Source organism: Drosophila mojavensis, unplaced genomic scaffold (genome assembly GCF_018153725.1).
Source record: "Drosophila mojavensis isolate 15081-1352.22 unplaced genomic scaffold, ASM1815372v1 contig_231, whole genome shotgun sequence".
NCBI lineage: Eukaryota > Metazoa > Arthropoda > Insecta > Diptera > Drosophilidae > Drosophila > Drosophila mojavensis.
In genome coordinates, this window is record NW_025318772.1 from 9,952,483 (window position 1) to 9,976,312 (window position 23,830).

Here is a 23,830-nt window from a genome sequence, read left to right on the forward strand (position 1 = left end):
GTGTGTACTCATGATGCGTTGCGCGTAAATGGTCGACACAACTCTGGTCTATAGGAGAAGCCTGTCAGCCCTGGCAATATCGATAAAAAATGAGTGATAATTTGTTGATGAATGCAATTTTGTTACACAATTATATATATAAATTGGTATAATGTTAACAGCTAAGAGTATTTACTTCCCAATTAAAATTTCAAATTGGTTTCATTTATTTTGATTTGTATGTCAACCCTGAGCGCTTGTAATCAGATGTTTTTTGTTGCTGCCAGCTTTGCAAGATCCGCCTATTTAAAATTGATTTACAATGGAAATTCTAAATGAAAACGCGCATAAATCTGTTAAAAAACAGAGTATTTCAACGGGGGGTAAACTCCTGATAGGCCTTACTGGTGGTATAGGAATTGGACTGTCCATTGTGTGTGCCTCATTTGTAGCGCCCGCTTTTCGCAAGTTCTGTTTGCCTTTTGTGCCAGCGACAACGGAACAAATACAAAATGTTTTACGTTTCCTACCTAGGAATGCCAATGGCAAGCTTCTGGATATTGGCTCAGGAGACGGACGCATCGTTGTGGGTGAGCTGAATTCGAATAGTAATTTACGCATCAATGTAAACAGTTATGTAATCTCCTTCAGCGGCGGCTCAACATGCCCAAAGATTGAAAGCAGATGGCGTGGAGTTAAACCCATGGTTGATCTACTATTCCCGGTTGGCTGCAATTCGTCATGGTGTTCGCCAGCAAACTAGCTTCTTTCGCCGCGATCTGTGGAAGTTCAACATCAAAGATTACAACTATGTAATAATCTTTGGAGTGGAGCAAATGATGCAGGATCTAGAACACAAACTGATTGCAGAATGTCCACACAATGCGAAGATTATAGCGTGTCGTTTCCCACTTCCACAGCTGCAGCCGACTCGTGTCATCGAGGAGGGGGTCAACACGGTTTGGTTCTACGACCTTAACAAGCAGAATAAACTAAGTTGATTTTATTTAAGTGTTTATTTAGTCAATTTTTATTGCGTATACTTAAATTAAATGTTGGAAAATGGAGCAGTCGGCATACGCATGGATCGATCTCCAATACTCCAATATACTAGGATTGTGTAAGAAGAGGTTTTACGAGAGTACAAAAAGGTAAATAGATCAAGAACGATTAATGCACATACAAACAAATACAATTAAATAAAATCTTAAACATGTACTTAGGAAACCACATGGACCAGATGTAGAAGAAGCAATATCAGTGGTGAAGGTAGTGTTCAAGTAGCCAAGAGCTCAGTCTTGCCTGCTAGAAACGTCGCCCCAAATATATGTTCTTATTGCCATCATCGCGGTAGATCTCAATGAATCCAATTTTTGTGTAGAAGTTCAACTGCTCTCTATCGTGCTCCGGCACTCGGGCGTGTACGCCAAAGCAGCCGTTGGCACGGAGCGCGGCTAGCAATACGGTCAGCATACGCTTAGTAATTCCATTATCATGCTGCTCCGCCTCCCGCACGGTGGCTGTGCATATTACAGCTGGAAATGAGGCACACACTTCAGGTGGACAAGCCTCATCCACCTTGCTGTGCACGCTTTCAACAAAGCGCGCAATAACCTTTTGAGACTTGCTACTGCTGCCATTAGCTATAACATCTAGCAAATCTTTGGGATACTTTTCACGCAGCTCTGTAAACCAACAAATTTCCGTGTTCCGCATAAAGACATTAACATCCAGGGCAGCACACGCATAGCCAACAATCGAGTCACTCTTATCGTAGGCTACCAAGCACAATTCCGGATGTAGAAGTAAATGTGCGCCCACCAATACATCTGCCACAATGTCGACCAACTGCGCGGGCATCAATATCTCGTCTCCATCCGTCTCGCTTTGCCATTGCAAATAAGTACGTGTACAGATCCTATTAACGTCCGATTCATCTGAGCTCTGATATGGTCTTAAGAGGTAATAATTGGCCGTTGGCTGTTCGGGCAACTTGTATACGAACAAATCATTGCCGGAATCGACGGGCATCAATCGCTGCAAGTCCGCTGTAAGGCCACCGCGAAATACCCAAGGCTCCTGCTCACCAGACATGAAGGCCTCCTTCCAGCCTTTACTGAACCCTGAAACCCAATAAAGATTGTTTATATATGCAAAGAGAATATGATCTTACTTACATGTGTAGCTGCCTTCCGTGTAGGTGGCCATGTTCGGTGGAAATTTACCCAAGGCCAGCCACTTGACATAGCCATTGAGCAGCGAGACCGCACCAGAAATATCCCATACATACGAATACAAGTCATGGCAGATCTCCTTATTCTGACAGTAGGCAATTTTGAGTAACAGTTCCTGGACACCACCACATATTTTTCCGAAGAGTTCGGCACGTTGCAACCATTCGCTAACCTCTGGCTTGATGGCCTTTGTCGCATCTGGATCAACGATACGATTCTGGAGCAGCACATTTGCATTGACTTTAAGCCATTGGAATTCGGTTAGCAGCTTCAGACCACGACTACCATGCTCAAAGGGTAAAAAGAATAGATCACAGAGAAAGTTTAAATCATCTAAAGTTATTTTTTTTCGATCCGCAGTTGCTCTACAAAAGAATGAATATATGTGAAAATGTAGTAGCTAAAATTAGCAAGAGACCTTACTTGACTAATAAATCTTCGAATTCTCCCGGCTCCTGCATTTCGGCACTAGATTGTGGCGAAGATGAAGGGCTTTCTACGTTCATGCTCTACAAGAAAACCAATGTAATTTGGTGTAAAATATTGGTTTGGTATTACAGTTCACCTACATTCATATCATTGGCAGATTCCTCCATGATTACGTCATCGGTTACCAACTTACTGGCCTCCTTTGGCGAAATTTGCGAGTTGACGCTGCTGCTGCACTCCATTGGTTCGTTGATGCCCGGGCTCAAACTTTGCTCATCCAGCATCGAGTCCACATTCAAATTAACAACCTGTTCCCGTTTTTCCACTGCTTCATCCTTATTGGTTTCTACTAGAGGCTCGAAAATCTCACAGGTCAACTTGATAGTCTCCTCAACGCTCTTAGTTTCCATTATGGGCGCTGGCACAATCGATATGGGTATCTTCTTAGGCAGTTCAATATTGGATGCAACGGTTGTGGGTATGGGATTTATAATCTCATCATTGGTTACAACTTTTGTTGGTGACACCAAAGAGTTCATCACCGGATTGGAAATGGGAGTCAGAGTGGAGCTCACTGTGCTGCACACATCCGCTAGAGCCTGAAGCTGGGTGGTATTCACCTCGGGGACTGTGCGGGAATTTGTAGATGTTGTTGTTGTCGTCGTGAGGGTCATGCAGGTATTGATAGAGGGTATTATAGGTATTATGGGCATAACCATCTCAACTTGCGGCTGAGGCTTAGCAATCGGTCCCCAGGCTTCCTTCTCCACGAAGAACTCCGGTAACCAATCATTGATGGCGTTTCTATGGGGTTAAACATAATCATGAGCTACTAGACATTTTGTAGTTACAAAAGTTGCATTACTTAAGAGCCAAGCGCGGGTGGTATATGTTCTTCGACAGACACTCCACTGGTAAATCGTCTTCATTTTCAGTCTCCAGCTTTATATCAGCGCTCAATGAGCTATTCATCTTTGAGTCCATGCTGCAGCGCGACCAGAAGGCCAACGTGTGCACTGCTATGAAATTTCCATAGAACTCGCAATTGGGATTAGTCATAATACCTCGCAAATAAGGAATAAGCTCTGGCGAACGACCGGTGTATGGGCCTAGGAAGACACGTTTTTGGTCGTAATCGTTCGCATGCAGATTATCCCAAATGACAGGCGGACGCCGCAGTACCTCGGTTATCTCCCGTATCGACTCAATCGTAATAATCTTCGATATCACCTTGTCGCCCGTCCAGAGAATATCAATCTCATTGTTAAGCTTAGAGCCGAGCGTATTCAAGTATTCCGAATCGACAACAGTGGGCACGGCACGCGATGCACAATACTGAGTCGGGCAGAAAAGGAATTTGGGGCTACCTAAATGCGTGAATATCTCATTGGTCACCGAGACCTGAGCATTGGCGAACGTCTGGAATACCTCTTTATCAGCTTTGGACAGCTCTGATTCAATGTCATCGAAGAGCAGAGCATAGCCGTCACAGCCGAACTGTGATACCTGATCTAGCTTGCGCTTCAACGTCGCAATTTCCTTCTGGCTGCTATACGTCATATCCAAGCCCGGCGATAAAGCATAGTAGAACACAATACCCGCTTCCCTAGCAGCAGTAATCAGACCTAATATATAAAATAAATAATACATTTGTCTTTGAATAACAAGCCGCAAGCAATTTTTGGAAATAGCGCAAATAAATACTTGATAGATGATCAGCCTCTTCGACGGTGTAGAGCTCACGCCAGTACGCACGATGCTTATAATCATCTTTCGGTGCGTACATATACGAGTCCATTCCCAGCTTTTTTAATTTGCGAAACAAATCTTTTCGTTGTTCGGTCGTCCATGGTCGGCCGTAAAAACCTTCGATTACACCGCAAATGAATTGACGTTGTAGATGTTCAGTTGCATGTTCTAAAGTTTCACATTTTTCCCTCATGTGACCGTCTTCCATTTTCACAGAATCAGGATAGATGCGAGCTAAATGATTAGTAATTTCAGATCACAATCGCTAATGCGGCAAACGTATTGGTGGCCATTAATCAGTGTGACCGAATTTCGCATATGCAAATATTCGATCAAATAGAAAAGCTTCGATTAATAATTTTCGTCGATAAGTAAGCAATCGAAAAATTATTTTTTTTTAACCGTTAGATTCAGAAATAGAAAATTTTCTATATATGTAAACGTACATACATACACGTAGCACCATTATGAACTCATTTTGAGTACGATTAGTATTAAGCGCTCAATCCTTTTGAAGCCATTTTGGAGTTTCAAAATATTTTACTTGAAAGACTCAAGCAAATATCAAAAGATGGTTCGATAACGCTATGAAATTAATGCCCGGCTGAGGTACAAACGGAATAGGTTTAAATTAAATGATTGGGCTTCTTGCTAAGATAAATTTAAAAAAGACTATGTGAATGGTTTTTTTTCTACAAAATTATTGGCCACGGCCTTTAACAATAGCTGACAGTATTTTATATTAAATTTATAGGTGATAATGAATGTTATTTGTTAGACAACATCTGAATAAAGAAAATGTAATACATGTTATAATTTTTTGTTATTATTTCCGAGGATATTAAATACCAGTATATCGATTAATCTTCGATAAATCGCATACCAATTATAGACTAGTTGAGGTACATTCGTAGACTTGCCCTACTAGTATTTTATGCAAATTAGTTTACGGTCGCACTGCTTTGTAGTGTTTTTATTTTGTTTTCGTTTAAATTCAAGAAAAAAAAAAATTATTAAAAGGGAAAACAAATGCAACCATTCATTGTAATACGGAACTATCGGGAAGATGATGAGCTCAAGTGCCAGGAGCTGGTGCGAGATTACATCATGTCATTCTCCTTAAAGTCTTTCTTTACGCTCTGCTTTCGTGAGGTAAGCCGCCGACTAATGCGTGACTTATCGATGCTCAATAGTCGCTGCTTCTGTTGAGTGCTTTTCCCTCATACCACATGATGCATGTGACACTTATATAGGGTCATCATTATTTCAGATTACACTGCAGTTTATAGTCATCACTTGGGCCGTGTTTTTCATATTCCTGGGTGTGCCGCTGCTCTTCTGTGTGCTAACCATACCCGGCTGTGTGTTTTTTCTCTTCACCAGCACCTACTTTTCCTTTTATGCCAAGGCAGTGGAGCTAATGAGGGTAATTAAGTTTCTCAGTAGTGGCAATAATTCTAATTGCTTACATTGCTCAGGTGAAGCCCTCACAATCACTGGTGGCTGAGTGTTACGAACCATTCATCTTTCGTTGTGCACCAAACGAGGCTAGCTATCAGATTTTTATGGATAGGCCACCATATGTTGAAAACTATTTGAACAAGTTTCGTCGGCGAATTGTAGCCACTGTAAGCGTTAAGAATCATCATGCTATCTACAATGCCGCCTGGATATACCGTTTTGCGATTGCTAAACACTATCCGCATCAAAAAATCATGGAGCCCATGATTAATCTGGTCTCGAAGAACTGCATTAACGGCGGTTACGCTTCGCTGGAATGCACCATATCCGAATGGCAAGAAAGCGAACGAGACTTCTACGACGATCTTGGTTTTGTAACACGGCAAATATATCACAAGCAAATCATTGGCAGCACACTGACAGTGATGAAGACCCAGTTAACATATAATTTAAAGACAGACGGCGCTCTGCAAAAGCAGAATTAGTGGGATATATAAGGAATAACATCCATATAAAAATATATTAATAATATAAAATCTCTCGGGAAAACAACACTGTGACACTTAGCACAATTATTTATGTTTATTTTTATATTGTATAAACATTCCACTCACGCGAATTTATTTATTTTGTATGTATAAGAAGAAAACACGTTGCTTTCGTTTTGTCCTGCTTTTTAATTTTTCACATATTCTATTTAAATAAATAAAATATATATTAATAAATAAATGTTGCAAGTGTGTTTAGCTGCTTTGCACATCGCATCTAATTCAGAATCAATTTCTGTGCGACTTGTTTTTTGTTTTATTTTTTTTTTCCTTTCTGTGTAAGTAGTAGGTACATTTATTTCTTTCTTTTATGCGATTCTCCATTAGCCGTTGTATTTTGTTTATATAAAAAAAGCTTTGACTGGCCGATTAACTAATTGAAATTTGTATACCCCGCAGATCGCCATTAATACCGCCTGAATGGAGGGAGGATGCGTTAAAGCCTTTTACAATATCGGACTCTGATGGCAATCTTAAATGTTAAATGCTTAGATTATACTCTGCTGTGGTACTTGCTGGTCGGCGAGCCGACTTTTTTTGTTTGGTTTCTTATAGAATTTAAATAGTTATCAGCGCAACTAATGCTTAAAAAAATAAATTGGAGCTGCTAGCTGGGCAGTCCATACTTCAAAATGTAACTATCTCTATCTCTTCTATATACGTTTCTTCATCTTCCTCATTTTTCAACTATTTGTTTAAAGCGTGTTTCGAAAACTGGCTGTGAAGTTAGCATAGTTTTTCTGTTATTTACGGTTTGAGGGCCTCTTTTAATATGTAGTTAAGAACCACTCAAAATATTTAGGTAATTGTTTTGGTTTCGTCACAAGCAGCTGCTCTCGAGGATGCAGCCAGCTATTTAGAACAGCTTCACGCGTCGTTTCAGCTCATTGCGCCTCCACTGCGGCAGCCTATAGAACTCTGATCGTGTGCACTGCAAAATATGCTCGAATTCGATGTCCGACAAATGACGCTGCAATAAAAATGGAAATTTGTATATGAACAATTACTTTTATTTGGCTTGGCTTACCTCCAGGTTGCAGCGATCTACGTCCGATGGCAGACGATAATTCGTTATAAGCAATATGTGATACGGATAGATCTTAGCTGGCTCGTGCACGAGCATCGAGTGCGCCATGTTGGGGAGGCTGCGTCGAATGAGCCCCGCTTGCGGGTAGTGATAGGACAAGGCGCCCGAGTAGGTGCTCGAAACTGGCAAATCTCCTCCCATCAGAGCGCGCCTGTCGCCCTCCGTGATTGAGTCAACCGATGCTGCAAAGAGTACGTTTTTAGATATATGTAGATACCTCCAACACTGTATACAGTAGATTCATTAGCAGTCAATCATTATCAGTCTATTAATCATTCACTGTCGAGCTCAAAGCAGCACTAGTTTTTAGTTATTTACAATAATGTAGGGTTGTGTTAGCAGTTAACAGCAGTCAGTGAATCAACCACTAAACGACTCAGTTAGCCGAAACTTACCCTCTGATTTGCCGCAGCTCAGGTCTGTGCTGTGCGTTTTGTCTCCCAGGCCTCCATAGGAAAAGTCCTACATGGAATATGGAAATGTGCAATTGATTAGTTTAATGTACATCATAAAGGTGACAGCATGCCAAAACCAATCAGATAATAACAAATCAAAAATTAATTGAAACAGATCAACATAATATATGGGTGTAATTGTTGTGTGTGTATGTTAAAGGTTTAACAACTAAAAACAAAGAACAAGCTTAGGCATTCCAAGAAAGTGCAAATGAAATGAAAACGGAAAATGAACTCAAGCATTCTTACAGTGGCACCATGCATCGTAGCTGCGGCAGATGTTGTTGAGCTGAATGTGTGAGAGCGTGGAGCCAACCCGTATCCGGGTTTCGGTACGTGACGCAGCGCGCTCACCACTGAGCCGAGTTTGTATATGGTGTATGTGTGTGTGATTGCATAAATGTAGTGTGATTGATTGTTAGTGTTGTCAATCGAGAATAGCAATGTAAGTTGTAGATATGTGTGGAATGATGTCGTTGATTGAAAATGTATTCATGATGTATGTCACCACATGATTGTAGTTAGTGAATTACAGAATGTTGGTAGGTATGGCAAACATATAGCATAGGCAAACACACATAAATAGTTGGAAAGAAAATGTTAGAGGCACAGCACAAGGAAGCAGCAGACCAACCAGTTGAGATTTCAAGTTAGTGAGTTAGACCCAAGGGACCGCACCGAAAGATACAGTTGGAGTTGGCGCAGCAGCAGCAGGAGCAGCCGAAAGAAACAAATGTTTGTATTCTTTTAGTAAATGAGCAAGAGGTGAAGATGTTAAATGTTACTTAAGATGCTACAGATACACATATGCAGATAATGTTAGCTACAAGTCAATTGACCGATCACCAAGGAACAGCAACAACGGGTAACTGAGGATCAGCACTTACGGAGCTGTAGCCGTTGCGTATGTATGGCGGCAAAGTTGTTGTTTTGAATCCGTATCCGGGCTTCGGCGGCGAGCGATAGGAATGTATGGCTATAAACGTAATTGTTGCACATACATATAATACGAATTGACAAACTTAATGAGGACGCGCCTGTGCCAAGCTACTATAACTATCATTGACAAATTGGAACTGCAAAGCCAGGCCTAACAATGCAAACAAACGTTGAATCAATACAGACCTGCATATGGGGCTTATTTAAGACTATTTAATGCCATTGTCGTTTGTCTCCGTACCTACGCCTTAAGAGAGGCCAAAACTACCTAAAACTAAAGCGAACTGAGAACCAAAAGAAAATTTATATTTTGTTTGTATATACTCGTTCAAACTCTAAAAACTGTTGTTTTTTTTTTTTTTTTTTTTAACTCTGCTTTTCTAGATTTTTTTTTGTCTTTACGCTTGTGCGTACATTCGTCTAAGATCCTATTTTACCTAATACAACTATATTTTGAATAGCCCTTGAATCGTGAACGAGCATTGCGCAGTCGGTTCTATCCGACAGCCACCCTCGGGGATCTCTAGCCTTGACTAGCACATATCTTATGTTTACCATTGTAGCTGGGCGCATTGCCCAACGATTTTCCCAGTGAGCCACGATAGCTAGTGGATCGATCGAACATCTCGTCCTCGCAGAAGGGCTTTTGATGATCCAGATTGCGTGACGGCGAGGCGCCAATGGGCGATTCGTATCTATGAACGAAACCAGCTTGAAATTGTTTGCTTATCTTGTTGTTTATGCCTGAGTTAATACCTCAACTTGTACAGCGGTTCCTTCGAGGCTGAAGGAGTTCGCGACGCATTGCGCGGATCCAGGTTATTTTGCTTCCATTTCCTGTACTTGGCATGCTCCTTCAGGTCCTTGGCAATAGCCGAACCTATGCCAGATTTGAGCTTCTCCAACTGCTCAGCCTCTCGTTGCAGGCGACTATTAAGAATTGCATTAAGAGTCAGTTTACGCGCTCTAGTCATAGGTGCTCTAATAATACCCTGTCGATTCGTTATTCTTCTTTTCTATAAGTCAACTTACGTTTGCTCCTCGTCATTCTTGACCTTGCCATTGGTACGCTTGCCATTCTCGTTCTCCTCGTCGTCGTCATCGGAGACGGGTACACCCTTGTAGGTGTCACTGTAGCGTCGCCTGCGCTCCGGATCCGTATAAGGGTATGGAGGAGCTGGGAAATCGTCTCTTTCTATTTTGGGCTGTTCGCCCGGTGGTGGCTTCTTGGCAGCCGGGTAATGCGACAGCTCAATGGGCTCCTCGTTGTTCATACCGGGGCTCTTAGGGCGTGGCGTCTCCGACCGTATGGCATCCACTAGGACCTTCATGGCGCTGCGCGTTCGCGAATGTGGACGCGATGGTGGACGACTGCCCGCCACGGACCCGGCGTTACTGGTCGTCGCATAGGAGGTGGGCCTATGGAAATGAGGTGACAGAGGTGTCTTGTCATAAGGATCGATTGGCTTGCGCAAATAGTGGGGCGCATCGGTCAGATAGCTATAGGTGTAGATGCGCGATATATCCTCTCCGATCGGTCGACCATACTCGCGCAGAATCAGCCCCGGACTGACAGTGCGATAGTGCTGCAATATAGGTATATTAGTATATATATTTACATATGGGATCTATTGGCTATATGCCAGACACTAGCGTGCGGTGCATGGGGTTTTTGGATAAGCTTATGTAGATATAGAAACAAATAAATAAATGCAAAAAAAAAAGGAAATTATAATAAAATTCAACAACAAACCTTGCGGCTAGAGGAATAAAGTGAACCATTAAAACTCGGTGTTCTGGAACGGATGTACTGCAAAACGAACGATAATAAATCAAAAGGCAAGCTCGAAAACAGGTGGAAAGAAATAAAATGAAAACGAGTAAAAAACCAAAGTCAAATCATAATACAAACTCAAAATAAATTGCAAAATAGGTGCAAAAGGCAGGTGTGTTCTCTGTGTCGGTAACGGTGTTAATGTGTGTATGCGTGTATGTGTCTACGCTCAGAAAAATATTCCTCTCATAAAGCAAAAAATTGTGGATAAACACAGTTCCAGTTTGCTTTAAAATTTAACTTTTGGATTTTTCTCTGTGCGTATGAGTGTAAGATAGCTAGGCATTCATATTAGTAGTTGCAGCTGTAGCAGGAGCAGGAGCAGGAGCTGGATGGCAGCTGCAGTGCTTCTAGGTGCAGTAATTGAGGCCCACCCTACCCGCACTTATTTTATCTCCACCTACCATGTCGCTGAGTGCGCTGGAGCTCATGCGATCGCATTCGGTGTCTGTAAAGTTGCCATTGGAGACGCCGCCCGTGACCGAGGTGGTGCCTGGCCTACCACCGACAACGCCACCACCAGCACCATTGAGTATAATGCCGGACTCGGAGGGGCCGGGACCACAGCGTGGATGCCAAATGGCACTGCCCTGCAGGTACATTTCCTCGCCATCGCCGAATGGATCGCCACACTTGGTGCAGCGGGCACAGGTTGGATGGAAGTGGTGGTTGTCGCCAGCTTGGAGCACCTTGCCACTGATGAACCGATTGCAGTAGGCGCACTTGACGCCAAAGCTCTTCTGGTAGCACTTCTCGCAGTAAGGCACCGCATCCTTACCCATATACTCGCCATTTAGGACTGCATTGCAGGACTTACAGCAGAAACACCATACATGCCATTGCCTATCCAGTGCCACTAGAGCCTGGCCCTCCTTCAACAGCTCCCCGCAGCCGGCACAATCATTGGGATCATAGTCCTCCTTCAGATGCGCCTTATGAGACAAAATGCCGCTAGTTGTCTGCTGCGCGGTGGCACGCGTAGGACTTTCTGCCGGCGGTGCAGGTGATTGTACGCCCGCATTACGCACCGGCGAGGCAGGCGCACCACCCGTCACGCACTGCTCGCAGAGCACCTCCTTGCCGGTGTTGGTCACCTTGCTGCCAGACTTGAATGGTTGGGTGCATTTGGAGCAAGTGAAGCACTTCTGGTGATACGTCTTGCCCATGGTACTGACCACCTCGCCCTCCACATACAGCTGGCAGGTGGCACATTTGGTGCCATACAGCCGTTGGTAGTCCGGTATACAATAGTAGGAGCCATCCTTGGTGAAGAAGCCGCCGGTGGCTAAGGACTTCTTACACTGGCAGCATTGGAAGCACGCCTTGTGGAAATGATTGTCAGCCACACGCAGAACCTCTCCAGAGCACTTTTTTGTGCATTTCGCACAATAGATTTTTTGTTTACCTGCCAGAGAAAGAAAGATAGAGAGGGGGAGGTTAGAGCTGGAATTCATTCAACGTTTACGTATTCGTAATGTGGCACAGATTACGTATTCGCAAAGTTGTACGCTGATGTCATATGCATGTGATGTGATAATGCCCCAACCTTGTGCCGTTTTGCCCGACATTAGTCTGAGCGCAGCTCAACGTGTCGTATTCAAAAATCTCGAATATATAGCTGTATGAAGGAACCGTGTGTATATGTAGCTTAAGTGACAGTTCGTTTGTGTATAATAAATATATTTATGTTTCTATTTATGTATATGTATATAATATAAGTCTAGGCACACTTGCCCACACATACAGATATGTACCCACGCACATTAGTCATATGCAATTAATCTTATCATAGATAAGGCCAAGGGCAAAGCATTTAATAGACATTTAGTAAGAACTGGGTTTTGTTTTCGAATAGCTTCAGGAAATACTTTCATCTATGATTTTTTATTTAAAGTTAAGTTGTAGTATACATAGCAGCAAGGGAAAACCAAATCGTAACAGCCGACCACATCTAAGAATTTTAAAATAATTTCCTTGAAAAACTTTTTATGTCCTACAAAGTAAGTTTAAATAAATTATAGTCGAAAGAAATAAACTTTGGGCTTTCTTTGACTAAAACGAGATTTTTTCCATATAGGACAATAGATAATGATAAAATTATCATTATGTGTTGAAATAAACTGAACATTTGAAGTAAACCGAAAAAGTTGTAAAGCATTTACTAGCTATTAATTAGCAACGAACATGTCTCAGTATATCGAAATGTCTTAAGTAGCATATATATATACCATATAAATTCAAGTGCCTATTCTCTTTATCTGTTCTTTGTGTGCACAAGTGGGGAAGAATAGGTGGAATTTCTCAGTAGTTGCCTTATATACGATAAACACTTATAACTGATATACATACACAGACTTGTATATAGAGAGTCAACAAGGTGACACTGGGGTGTAAAGATAAGAGGTAAAAGAAAACAGATAGAGCAAGCAGATTCATCGATAAGTGATACGTGAAGGCGAATAGTGAGAGAAAAAAGCGAGAGAGAATGGAAGAAATATTGGGAGGCAGAGCTTAACTGATAAAAGATATTAAGACATCAAGAAATATAACTCATAAACAGGGGGACAGACAGTGAGAGAACGGGATTGAAAGAGTGAGAGGAAAAGACCATAAGGAATGGTAAAAATCGCGTGCGAAAGACATGTTTAGAATTAGTGAGACATGAAGATATGAGAATGAAGATATAACACACTATATTTAAATAATATAAAAATGACATTTATTGAAGTTTACTAATTTTTGTTTCTTGATACCTTTGCTACGCTTTTTCAGGCCGAAAGATTATCGACCTAATGACTAATAAATGAATAAAGAAATAGTCTCATAACAAAATCAGAAGATGTTCTTCCGAGAGCTAACGGCTATTTTTCTATCTATTTTCTATGTAAGGACGGTCTTCCGTAGCATTTTAAGGGGAAGAGAGTGAGAAGAAACAAGGCCTAAACAGGTCGCCAGCTCAAAACGAAACCAAACGAGACAAATTGCCGGCCATGACGGATCTTTACAAAAGCGGCTTCATTCCGGGCCCCTAAACAAAGCGTCGATTCTGTTAAAAGATAAAAAATAAACACCAAACACCGCAGTCAAATATAATATATGAGAACATTTCAAACTTTATCCAAGCGCGTAGTATTTACATCTCATTCAGAAGTACATATATATTTTTATTACATATGTACATATATATTTTTAGAAAGGGTATATCTGACTGAGTATAAATACAAACATATAAATAAAAGTAACAATAGAGCCATAACTGATATTTTTAGTAACTTCTCATAAATTTTGGGTATATTTTTCAAATTTACTGTAGACTTTTTAATGATCATTACTTTTTGGGTATAGTTTTTTTTTTCCTTTGCCGTTTTCATTTGTGGCGCTTCTTCTTTATCATTTTTTCTTTTTCTTTCTCATTCTGCCGACAAAATAGAATTTATTGATAAGCAATGCGCCGGGCAACAAATGACAGCAGAAGCAGAAGCAACAATGCCGTTAGCTCGTCGCATTATAACAGTGACGTATGCCCGTCCACTGAATGAAGCCAGCAGCTAGCGCAAACAGAAACACAATCGCCAACACACACAAAGCAACGCAGTCCCGCCACACACACACACACACGCACTATATCACACACATTACGCATACGTGTGTTTCGTTTCAATTAAACTTTTTTTTGCCGCTCGTTTATTATGCAATCACAGACATTTTTCAGCGTTTCGCACATTTAATTTGGCATTTTGTTTATTGACTTTCAACGGCTTTCCTCCGTCCGCCTATTCCATTAACAGATCCATGTTAATTACATGGCCACAACTCAAAATTATTTTCAATGAGTTTTTCGCTGTGAAAATTTGTAGTTTTCATGGCAGATCAGCTTCGCTGTGGTCGACGGGTCCCCGACTATATAGTTGGAAAAAATGTTTATTGTAATTGCGATAGCGATTTTACTGCCTCCGCTCTGGGATGATGTCATCCTCGTCGTCAGAGAGTCGGCGACCTACCACGAATTGGAGTTGTGCCACAAAAAAGCACTGACATAACCTCACAAACTGGTTATGAAAAAGAATAGCGTTCGGTATCGGAATTGAATTTGAGTAACGCTAAACAAAAAATGAAATAAAGAAGAAAAACAACAATAACGAAGGCGTAAGAGAGGGACGCAACCAAGGTTAAATTGTCTGGCTGGCAGAGAGGTCAACTGCAGGCCAAATATTTAATTAATTCAAGCCGCGCCCCACTTTACCGAAATATTCAAAGTCTCTAACTTCGTCGAAAACCTGCAGCAAGACGTCATCGACAGCGCGATACTCTGTTTGCACCACCTGAGAGACGATGAGGTAGAGAGAGAGAGAGAGAGAGAGAGAGAGAGAGAGAAAAAGAGAGCATGTTTTATTGTGAGTTAAAAGGTAGCAGAAATGTAAATATTGATTTTTGTGAATTGCCAAATTTGACTGCACTCTATCTTGAGACATGTCAACGTCGTTTATGTTGAGAACCAAATAGCCATATTCACTTGGGAATACAGGGTATAAGAGCTGCACGACGACCCTGAAGAGGCCAATGCCAACAGCAAGTACAGTCAATCGGAGCACGCATTGCCACTGTCCTTGGCCCTGCCCTAGCTCGTGAGTGAAATGCGCGTCAGATCCTTGACAGGATAACGTCGAGGCAATGCATTTGAAAGCCAGGCCACATTCGAATGACAGCAAACATTCTGACAACATAGTATATTGTGAAGAGAACAAAAAAATAGAACATTGGAGAAGCAACCGAAATGAATGACGTGGGCGTGTCATACTCATACACTCATACGAATACCAAATGTATTCGTATTTATATTTATGGTAAATATCCATAACATAATCAAATACATATACACATACGCACACAAATATATATATTTATTTAACGAATTACTCATCAAATCGAAATTGTTTGGCAAGTGTTTTTTTATGAGCTTAACCAGGCGTATACATAATCTGTCGTTCGAGCTCAAACTCTTGAAAATTTCACTAAACTGGAAATTTTAAAATGTAGCCGAAGATAAGAAAGTTGCTCGTAGCGGCCACTTTAACGGCTCATGTTTTTGGTTGTTTGCGTCCGCGTTAAGAGTATTTCCTATATGCTTATTAGACGCAAAAAGAAAAGTGAAAAGAAAAGCACAGCGCAACGAAGTACGTGAATGCGAGAGCTGATGATGACGTTGCGTCTACGAAAATAGCATTCAATTAGTCGAACGGACGTCGCGACGCAGAGGACGTCTCCACTTTCTCATGCAACTGCTCTGACCTATATAACCCGTCCCAGCCAAAGGGGGCGAGCAAATGAGATGCAGGCGAGTGCACGACGTGAACAAATCAACGACCAAATAAATGAGAAAAGTGCCACAAAGTAAAGAGCCAACTGCGTTGGTTTGGGAGGGTACTGCGGCAGTTGCAGCTCATCTCGCCCCTTTCATTTTCATTTGTGCTACGCGTGCAACGGGGTAAACACGAAATAGAAACAAAACAAAAATAAAAAGGAAACCGAATAAAAAACCACAACGAACATCAAAAACCACAGCCAAAAGCGAGGCCCAATACGAAGTCAATGCTCTGCACATGAATTCATGTTGAGAATTTGCTGTTGTTATTATACCCTGCAAGCATTGTAAGCATCGCAATCAGGTAGTTGTGTTGCAGCTGAAAGTATATCATTGTCAATATCATCAATAGTTTATAGCACGTGACGTTTAAGTTCGTTAATAATCTCTTACTAGGTATTTATTGCATATAAATAGATAGATAGATAGTTTATTTATCTGTCTGTGTACGTTGTAGGATATATGCTGGTGGGTATCTACCGGTCGGGCAAATTTAGTAATTCTAGTGCTGCTGTTGTCTCTATTGTTAAGTCTTTTGCGTTGAGATCGTTGAACGAGCAACGAGCACTGCACATTATGGACTTGTCTCCATATTGGGCCATGGGGAGAGTGGAGCTACCCAAGTCAATTAGGCACTCTAAGCACGCACACAACTACAAGTGTTCGCTGGCGCAGTCCAAAAACTGAGAGGCGAGGGCTAAGCACATGAACTTAATTACGGCCAGAGGACCGGACGACGAGCCAACGCAATTAATCATAAACAACTGTAGGAAAAGTAGAAGCAGAAGCACAAGAAAAATAAAGACAAAAAGCAACTGAAGGAGGGCTATGCAATTACAGCGAACGACTTAGGTTTCCAATGGATTCTCAGCTGCATTTAGTTCCCAGGGAGCGAGACGAACGGTAAATTAACAGGTATTCACGATGACGACGCCCTAACGGTAACGTGTGTAATTGTAGTTGCATTTTAAATCTGATTCGCTTATACGGCCGACAATTTGGGGCCCTGTCGTGGGATACGGTGGGTTAGTTAATAGGAAGGTACTTGAACCAAAAAACTCGTTCTTACAACCACACTGACGTCATCGCAGCTGAGAACCAAAATGGGGAGTGGACGATGAAAAGCAATCATATGTGTGTGTGTGAGTATCAGAGTACGGTTTTTTAGTACTGCGCTCTCAGTCGATGGGCCTAACCAGCTGGCCAGTATTGATTAACAATTGCATGCACATACACACTTAGCGAAATATTACTGGTTTCCTTATACCGTGCCATAATACGATACTAATGCGTTAATACCATCAACTAAATCTATGTACACATGTGCACACACACATTCAAAAATATGAGAGCACACACAAAGAGTACTAGATAGAGCGATAGAGAGACAGAAAGACAGAGAGAGAGAGAATGCGCGCGAAAGAGAGTGGGCCTGGCCACCCTCTTTTACTGACACTCGTGGTCTTCGGCTTTGCGCAATTTCGTTTGCTCACACACACACATCAGACGTACATATATAGTCAACCGTATTCAGTGTCGGCACTACTACTACGAACAACTTACCCATTGCGAGATATACTGCTATGCTCTTCACTCTAGCGCCTGCGATATGGGGGAGGGTAACACACACACACACACGAGTAGAAATCAACAATAAGAATGGTATAGGTGCACAGGTCACCACTACTAATTTAGCCAGCCCCTTCACTTCACTTCACTAACAAATTTTTTCCTCTGTTAGATTTTTTTCTATTTGTATCTTTTCCGTATGCATTCGCAATTCACGTGTATTTATGTATCAATTGTTGGTGGCTGGCGCTCTGCGTGTATGTGTGTATGTATGTATGTGTTTGACGCAAACTCGATGCGCATTCGGCTTTCTGCATTCACAAAATTATATTTATGTCCCAAAATCCAAGAAAATCACAGTGAAATTAAATAGTTTTGGCCTTTTCTTGTATGCTTCTTACTACAGTTGCTTAACAAATATAAATTCCAATTTAAGCTATTCCAAAAAAAACCCCGCGCAGCAACAAACAACACCGACAAGCGACGACGACGGCAGCAACAAAACGACTATCTTTTAAATGAGCCGCAATGAGAGAATATCTCAGATACAAGTAGAGATGAGCCAACCAATTAGACTATCGATATTCACCTATCGATAAAAAAGGCGGAAAATTTGTTTTGATTTTTTTAATGCGTTTTGCGTGTACATTTGCACAATAAGCTTTCTTAAACATTATAATAATAATAGTAATAATAATAATTATAACATTACTAACAAAACTATTACAATTAGAATAAAATTCATAATTCATATTCACCCAATCTGGTGCAATCTTTCACAAGTTAAAATTTAATAGTACATCGAGATTTTGCATAGTTTAAAAGTACATACATGCTTAGTTAATTATAAGAACCATATACATACATATATAATTTACTCATGTTTCTTCAATATTTCTCATTTCTCGATTTCCATTCGCATTTCTACAAGATTCTTCTTTTTAAGTAATTTAAACTACTTTATAATATTGAAATATAATTTTGTTTTTTCTTTTTGCCTTATAATGTTGATAATATCTGCTCGCCTGTCTCCAAATCCGAATTACGCGAATAAATTTGACTAAAATCCACTGAAGTTAATGTGGAAAGGGATATGAAATATGTGTGCAGATAAATATACATATATAAATATATATATATTTGTATGTTTGAATATATATACGTATAGTTGAATGTATTTTTATTACATTGCTGTTGAAGTTTAGTTTGCCTGCAACTACAGCATAACTAGTATGTATATATTCATATAAATATACACCCACGTTTGCTAATTGCACGTGATAGGATCGGTCGAGTACAATTGTTGCCTGCTACCAAATCAAAATATATATAACTTTTTTCAATATATATATTTTTTTTCTTTCTTTTTTTCACTGTATGTGTATGGGCTCTCGTAACCAATTAATTTCCAATCCATTAACCATGTGTTAAATTTCAACTAAAGAAGACCTTTGACCTTTGTCGCCGTTATTCCTCATCCGAATCACCATCACTCGAATAGTGGCTTATCTGCGGCCGACGCACAAAGGGTGCAGTTATCACTTGTCTACAAGTCAAATCAATAAATCAAACTATTTAAATATATATATATGTATATAAATATAATCAATAAGATATCATGGAATTTGGCGGACTCACGCAATGCGCCTATAATGATTCAGCCATTCCTCCAGCATTTGTGCCACCAGCAACGGTCGTTTAGATAACTTTTGCTGTGCCACCAGAAGTCCTCCATCGGTGACACACACATCCAACCATTGGCGCATCATCGCTTCCTCATTGCCCACCTGTAAGCGAACAACAGTGAAATCTTTCATATAGATTTTATCTTCTGTTGATTAGCACTCACTTCCGATTGTGTAAGAAAGTGTATGGGCAACAGCTTCAGTTCACAGTCCATTAGGGGCAGATAAGTAACATCCTCGACATCATCCCGACGTCCATCGATGCGGGAGAACGGCTCCATTGGAACCAGAGCGCTAAAGTGACCGCGTGTATAGCCCAGTGCAATGGGCGATTTTGTACAAAAGTTTTGTTCCCAGAATAAAGGTAGATATACACCTAGAAACAAATATATATGAATAGAAAATAATACTCGACAGCTATTAACAATCTACGACAGTTAAAGATAGGTCTTATTATGAGATAGGTACGGACGAATTTCGTCTAATCAAGCAAATATGCACTTAATGACATCATATTTGTAGATGCTTGTTGATACTCCTATTTCATTTGTATACCCTGAATCCATTTTCAATGGGAAATCAGGGCATAATGGTTTTGTTGAAATGTATGTAACAGGCAGAATGAGGCGAGGCAGACCCCACAAAGTATATATATTCTTGATCAGGGCGACGGACGAGCTTAGTCGATTTAGCCCTGTCCGTCTGTCCGTATGTATGAACGCGTCGATTTAAGACGATATAAGAGCTAGAGACTTCAAATTTTTTTTTAAATGTCCGTATTTACAGCGCGGATATCGAGATTATCATTAAAAATCGATAACTCATCCCGATCTTTTTTTATCGATAAAAACTTTATCGAAAATCATTTATAAAATTATATCTCCTACATCTTGGGAGCTACAGCTACTCCAAATTTTGAATGTATATTTATATGCATTTTATACAATTTCGGTTTTTGTTAAAATTTACCCCCTCCACCCCTATATCCACCCCTTCCCCCTCACATTTGCAAAAGGCGTATGTCAAATACTAAGGGCTTGGGCTTTGGCAAATACATGCATATCTATGTTACATTCATTATAATATGAAAGTTTCATGAAGATAGTCCATCCACAAGAACAATTAAGTTCCCATAGTAAGCCATCAGCCAATGCGCGTTTATGCGTGCGTACGTATGTCTGGGTGTGTACGTGTATGTGTGCATATGCGAATAATTATTAAAATATCAGTTGACACTCTCGACTAGAGCTTTCTTACTTATTTTCTTATAACTTTGCATGCCAAACGTACCTTCAAATCGAGCATAGCCAATGTCCTCGCCGCGAAAACTCTTCACGTATTTAACGCCGTACACAATGATTGGACGTCTTAATATGTGGGCCAAGGCAAATATATGCAACTGCTCCAATGAAGAGCCCGGTTGGCTGGCCAAGGAGAGCAGCGTGCTCCAATCCTCTTCCCACTGTGAGTCCTCTAGAGTGAAATGCAGCATTGATGCCTGCAGCATTTCATATTCCTTCCAGCGGGTAAAGAAACTATGGAATATACATCAAACTATGAGGGAATTCACTACGAGCTGATATTAGACCCACTTACACGTGTCCACACTGATGCAAAGTGTCAGCCAGCGCGCGCCTAAGAATGTTATCGCGATCAAAGACCCCCCAAGTGGCCTGCATTGCTGAGTCGAGTAGGCAATCCCCAGCACTGCGATTCCAAAGCACCAAGAGACGTGAGCTCAGCCTTGCTGTAATCTCCAAAGACCAGTTGAGTGCCGGCGGCGGCACCTCTAACTGTTTCTGTGCATCACGATCGAGCAGCTCATCGTAAAGCTGCTCCTGTATAGGTATGGGCAGCTCTTCAATCTCTGAGGGCAGCGCGAATGTAGCATGTTTCTGAACATAATGGCAGGGTAGGCCAGATTTGCGTATGCGCAGCGTATTCGAGAAATGGCGACGTATATCCGCTGCCAGATCGGGTGCCACATATGACGGTACACGCTTAATACCCGGCCCAGAGCCAGAGATCTGTGCCAAGAGCATCGGCAGCATTTCCTCGCGATGGAAACGTATGGCTAGATGGATGAGTGTGTGACCCACATCAAAAGCCGAATTACGATTCAAGGCGGCAATTTCATTGCTTGTCAATGAACGAGCCGGATTGCCACCACACGAGAGATACGCCTCCACAGCGCTGTAATTGTTCTCCACAACGCCAAGGCAGGCATTAAGCCACTGCCAATCTACCTGCCGCCTGATCTGACGCTGTCGCCGCTCCTGGCGCTCTTGTAGCGTATCACAGTTGTTGATAGTTTCCGAAGAACCTATTTAAAAGTAGACCACATACATAGACAGAAATACATTATGAGTTACTACTCACCTAGTTGGTAAATATGCTTCTTATTGAACGAATTGTTAACACTGACAGTGTCCGTGTTTATCTGCTGCTGCTGTTGCTGTTCTTCCTGCTGATTTAGCTGCTTGTTGCTGCTGGAATTGCTGGCACACGCATGCAAATCCGACTGTGAGCCAGAGTTGCTCAATTCGCGCGCTTTTCCACACATGGAGCACTTGAGACTCTTGGGCCAGTTCTCATATGTGCAGGACTGTGTTAAGGATACATTAAATTGTTAGATAAACTGATACATAAAATGTCATAATTGCTCACATTGCACGCCCATTTGGCTACGTGGCACAGCTTCTGCTGCGTTGACAAATTCGGGTGCTGCTGCTGCTGCAATTGCTGTTGGTTTGTTAACTGTTGCTGCTGCTGCTGTTGGTGGCTCTGACATGTATTGGCTATATTATTGAGATGCGTTGAATTACTGCAGATTTGCTGCTGCTCCAAGCTGGGACTGCCATTACGTCGATTTGAATTGGAAGCAACAGCGCCAATTAGCCTGCTACCATGTTCCGTGGCGTTGAGCTCAGTATCGGACCCGCTAATACGTAAAGCTTGCAGCGCTTCGCCGGCCTCGTTGGTCTCTTTATCCGCAGCTCCACGTTTCGTACAGCATTGCACACAGCGCAGACTGCGCGGCCAATTTAAATAGGTGCACACTTTGCAAGCCCATTTCTCACTATCAGCTACGTTGCTGTGCCGCGTCTGCTGCGGCTGGGGCTGCGCTGATTGACGTACAAAGCATGTGGATGTGGGCTCGACAGGCAGACCAGCTGCCGCCTCCTCTGCGTTGTTGTAGTTGTCGTGTATTGTCTGCGCTGGACTGAGACTGTTCCAACGAATTAAAAATTCATTATATACCAATCGCTCAAATATATCTCACGCTTTACCGAAAAATATCCTCGTTCAGCAACGGTTTGGATGCCTGGCACATTGTGCATTTTAGGGACGATGGATAATTCTCATAGGTGCAAATTTCACATTTCCATTTCTGTGCCTTGTCGCTGGTATCGCACATTTTTTGCGGCGACAACGACAAACAAATTGGCTTTAAGCTCTGGCTCCCGACGTATTACGGACTTCCACTTTTCCACCACAAAGGCTTCACTCGACTCGACAAAACTTTCGACTTGGACGGCCAACTGTTTTGTAAATTAGATATTAAAATTATATATAACAAGCAAATTTGTGTATGTCAGTATATAATGTGCTTCAGCTGTGCTTACAAAATGACCTTGAGCACACAATCCTCAATCCCCAAGCCCCCTCCTAACGAGATATAAGACTAGATATTAACAATTCGCTCGATGATTTGATTATTTTTTAGGGTAATTATAATTTTTGTTCAATTGTGTCAAATAGTGTGGCAGACAGCTTTGCATGACAATATATGACAAAAAACTAGGAAAAATGTTAATTTCTCTTTTTCATCTACTTGAATATTTATATCCAATTTAATAAAATATAAATTTTAGCTTGGAGAAATTCATTCAGCTTTCTATATTTTTGAAACTTTAATGTTTAGATTGAAATTTTTCCAGACATGTAAAACCTGGTTGGTTTTTAGATATCGTGTTATTCAACTAATCATGCCAATGTGAATTTAGCAAACATCTGCTTTAAAAGTCATATTAAGTTTAAAATAGGGTATTCAATATTCGAACTCTTTTCTTCTCTCTTTCTCCACTCGTCACAAACAGCCTTCATTTTGATGGGCTGCCTGCAATTGTTTGCAACGTGTTTGTGGGAGAGAATGGAGGAGGGTGGGAGGGTTTGGGTATATGTTCTTCGATGTAAATAGTTTCGCGCGAGTTTTTTCTGTTCTATGTTCTTCTTCTGTCTTATTGATGGTACCTGGCGCAAATAATACAAGGCCAATTCAGGGGGTACGACGCGATTTTTGTATATATATTTTTTTTATATACAGATGTATATATGTATAACAAAATTGACAATAAGTGAGCAAAATTGATGTCAACCACGAGTAGCGCTCATACCGTGTGAATATTGGCTCGAAAATGGTAGCCAAGAAAAAAAAACAATTACAATTACAAAACAAAGACGAGAAAACTTTCACTCGTTGGGGCTTTTTTAGTTTT

The 23,830-nt window shown here is 41.3% G+C and overlaps 5 protein-coding genes across 17 annotated transcripts; 2 read left to right on the forward strand and 3 right to left on the reverse strand.

Moving 5' to 3' along the window:
• Positions 1 to 86: 86 nt before the first annotated feature.
• Positions 87 to 990, forward strand: LOC6575508 (ATP synthase subunit C lysine N-methyltransferase). The gene is made up of 2 exons (XM_002001481.4): positions 87 to 569; positions 631 to 990. The coding sequence occupies exons 1-2, from the start codon at positions 302 to 304 to the stop codon at positions 978 to 980; spliced, it is 618 nt and encodes a 205-aa protein (XP_002001517.1). The 5' UTR covers positions 87 to 301; the 3' UTR covers positions 981 to 990.
• On the reverse strand, positions 981 to 4,704 carry LOC6575509 (protein O-GlcNAcase). The gene is made up of 6 exons (XM_002001482.4): positions 4,347 to 4,704; positions 3,508 to 4,267; positions 2,783 to 3,446; positions 2,637 to 2,722; positions 2,157 to 2,578; positions 981 to 2,102 (listed from the first exon to the last, which is right to left on the reverse strand). The coding sequence occupies exons 1-6, from the start codon at positions 4,597 to 4,599 to the stop codon at positions 1,285 to 1,287; spliced, it is 3,003 nt and encodes a 1,000-aa protein (XP_002001518.1). The 5' UTR covers positions 4,600 to 4,704; the 3' UTR covers positions 981 to 1,284.
• A 628-nt stretch (positions 4,705 to 5,332) lies between these two features.
• LOC6575510 lies at positions 5,333 to 6,632 on the forward strand. Its single transcript, XM_002001483.4, has 3 exons — positions 5,333 to 5,543; positions 5,662 to 5,817; positions 5,870 to 6,632. Exons 1-3 carry the CDS (start codon positions 5,421 to 5,423, stop codon positions 6,335 to 6,337), a joined length of 747 nt encoding a protein of 248 aa, XP_002001519.1. The 5' UTR covers positions 5,333 to 5,420; the 3' UTR covers positions 6,338 to 6,632.
• A 159-nt stretch (positions 6,633 to 6,791) lies between these two features.
• On the reverse strand, positions 6,792 to 18,132 carry LOC6575511 (actin-binding LIM protein 3). Of its 11 annotated transcripts, none has more exons than XM_044008144.1 (10): positions 17,641 to 18,132; positions 11,120 to 12,120; positions 10,635 to 10,691; positions 9,914 to 10,467; positions 9,638 to 9,847; positions 9,437 to 9,576; positions 8,192 to 8,298; positions 7,883 to 7,949; positions 7,428 to 7,669; positions 6,792 to 7,370 (listed from the first exon to the last, which is right to left on the reverse strand). In XM_044008144.1, exons 1-10 carry the CDS (start codon positions 17,642 to 17,644, stop codon positions 7,257 to 7,259), a joined length of 2,496 nt encoding a protein of 831 aa, XP_043864079.1. In that variant the 5' UTR covers positions 17,645 to 18,132; the 3' UTR covers positions 6,792 to 7,256. The 11 variants fall into 11 exon arrangements, with proteins under 11 accessions (XP_043864079.1, XP_043864077.1, XP_043864078.1 ...); XM_044008142.1 differs by lacking the exon at positions 17,641 to 18,132 and adding an exon at positions 12,262 to 12,369; XM_044008143.1 differs by lacking the exons at positions 8,192 to 8,298; positions 17,641 to 18,132 and adding exons at positions 8,830 to 8,918; positions 12,262 to 12,368.
• A 126-nt stretch (positions 18,133 to 18,258) lies between these two features.
• LOC6575512 (ubiquitin thioesterase trabid) lies at positions 18,259 to 23,800 on the reverse strand. 3 transcript variants are annotated; one of them, XM_015168049.3, is made up of 9 exons: positions 23,729 to 23,800; positions 22,622 to 22,873; positions 21,999 to 22,560; positions 21,711 to 21,936; positions 20,928 to 21,654; positions 20,622 to 20,866; positions 19,496 to 19,707; positions 19,285 to 19,433; positions 18,259 to 19,192 (listed from the first exon to the last, which is right to left on the reverse strand). In XM_015168049.3, the coding sequence occupies exons 2-9, from the start codon at positions 22,747 to 22,749 to the stop codon at positions 19,114 to 19,116; spliced, it is 2,328 nt and encodes a 775-aa protein (XP_015023535.1). In that variant the 5' UTR covers positions 22,750 to 22,873; positions 23,729 to 23,800; the 3' UTR covers positions 18,259 to 19,113. The 3 variants fall into 3 exon arrangements, with proteins under 3 accessions (XP_015023535.1, XP_043864085.1, XP_002001521.1); XM_044008150.1 differs by lacking the exon at positions 23,729 to 23,800 and adding an exon at positions 22,958 to 23,264 and having other exon boundaries at positions 18,259 to 19,217; XM_002001485.4 differs by lacking the exon at positions 23,729 to 23,800 and adding an exon at positions 22,958 to 23,251.
• Positions 23,801 to 23,830: the final 30 nt, after the last annotated feature.

Bases quoted from the DNA above. Each gene is read 5' to 3' on its own strand.
- LOC6575508 (XM_002001481.4), top strand. From the start codon at position 302: ATGGAAATTCTAAATGAAAACGCGCATAAATCTGTTAAAAAACAGAGT. The intron at 570-630 runs GTGAGCTGAATT...AATCTCCTTCAG, and splicing joins AGACGGACGCATCGTTGTGG to CGGCGGCTCAACATGCCCAA.
- LOC6575509 (XM_002001482.4), bottom strand. From the start codon at position 4,599: ATGGAAGACGGTCACATGAGGGAAAAATGTGAAACTTTAGAACATGCA. The intron at 4,268-4,346 runs GTATTTATTTGC...TTTATATATTAG, and splicing joins AGAGGCTGATCATCTATCAA to GTCTGATTACTGCTGCTAGG. The intron at 2,723-2,782 runs GTAGGTGAACTG...GTTTTCTTGTAG, and splicing joins AATCTGCCAATGATATGAAT to AGCATGAACGTAGAAAGCCC.
- LOC6575510 (XM_002001483.4), top strand. From the start codon at position 5,421: ATGCAACCATTCATTGTAATACGGAACTATCGGGAAGATGATGAGCTC. The intron at 5,544-5,661 runs GTAAGCCGCCGA...TCATTATTTCAG, and splicing joins TTACGCTCTGCTTTCGTGAG to ATTACACTGCAGTTTATAGT. The intron at 5,818-5,869 runs GTAATTAAGTTT...TACATTGCTCAG, and splicing joins AGGCAGTGGAGCTAATGAGG to GTGAAGCCCTCACAATCACT.
- LOC6575511 (XM_044008142.1), bottom strand. From the start codon at position 12,283: ATGTCGGGCAAAACGGCACAAG. The intron at 9,848-9,913 runs GTAAGTTGACTT...ACCTATGACTAG, and splicing joins AAGAATGACGAGGAGCAAAC to AGCGCGTAAACTGACTCTTA. The intron at 7,950-8,191 runs GTAAGAATGCTT...TATTCCATGTAG, and splicing joins CTACGATGCATGGTGCCACT to GACTTTTCCTATGGAGGCCT.
- LOC6575512 (XM_015168049.3), bottom strand. From the start codon at position 22,749: ATGTGCGATACCAGCGACAAGGCACAGAAATGGAAATGTGAAATTTGC. The intron at 22,561-22,621 runs GTAAAGCGTGAG...TCGTTGGAACAG, and splicing joins CTGAACGAGGATATTTTTCG to TCTCAGTCCAGCGCAGACAA. The intron at 19,434-19,495 runs GTGAGTGCTAAT...GTTCGCTTACAG, and splicing joins ACTTTCTTACACAATCGGAA to GTGGGCAATGAGGAAGCGAT.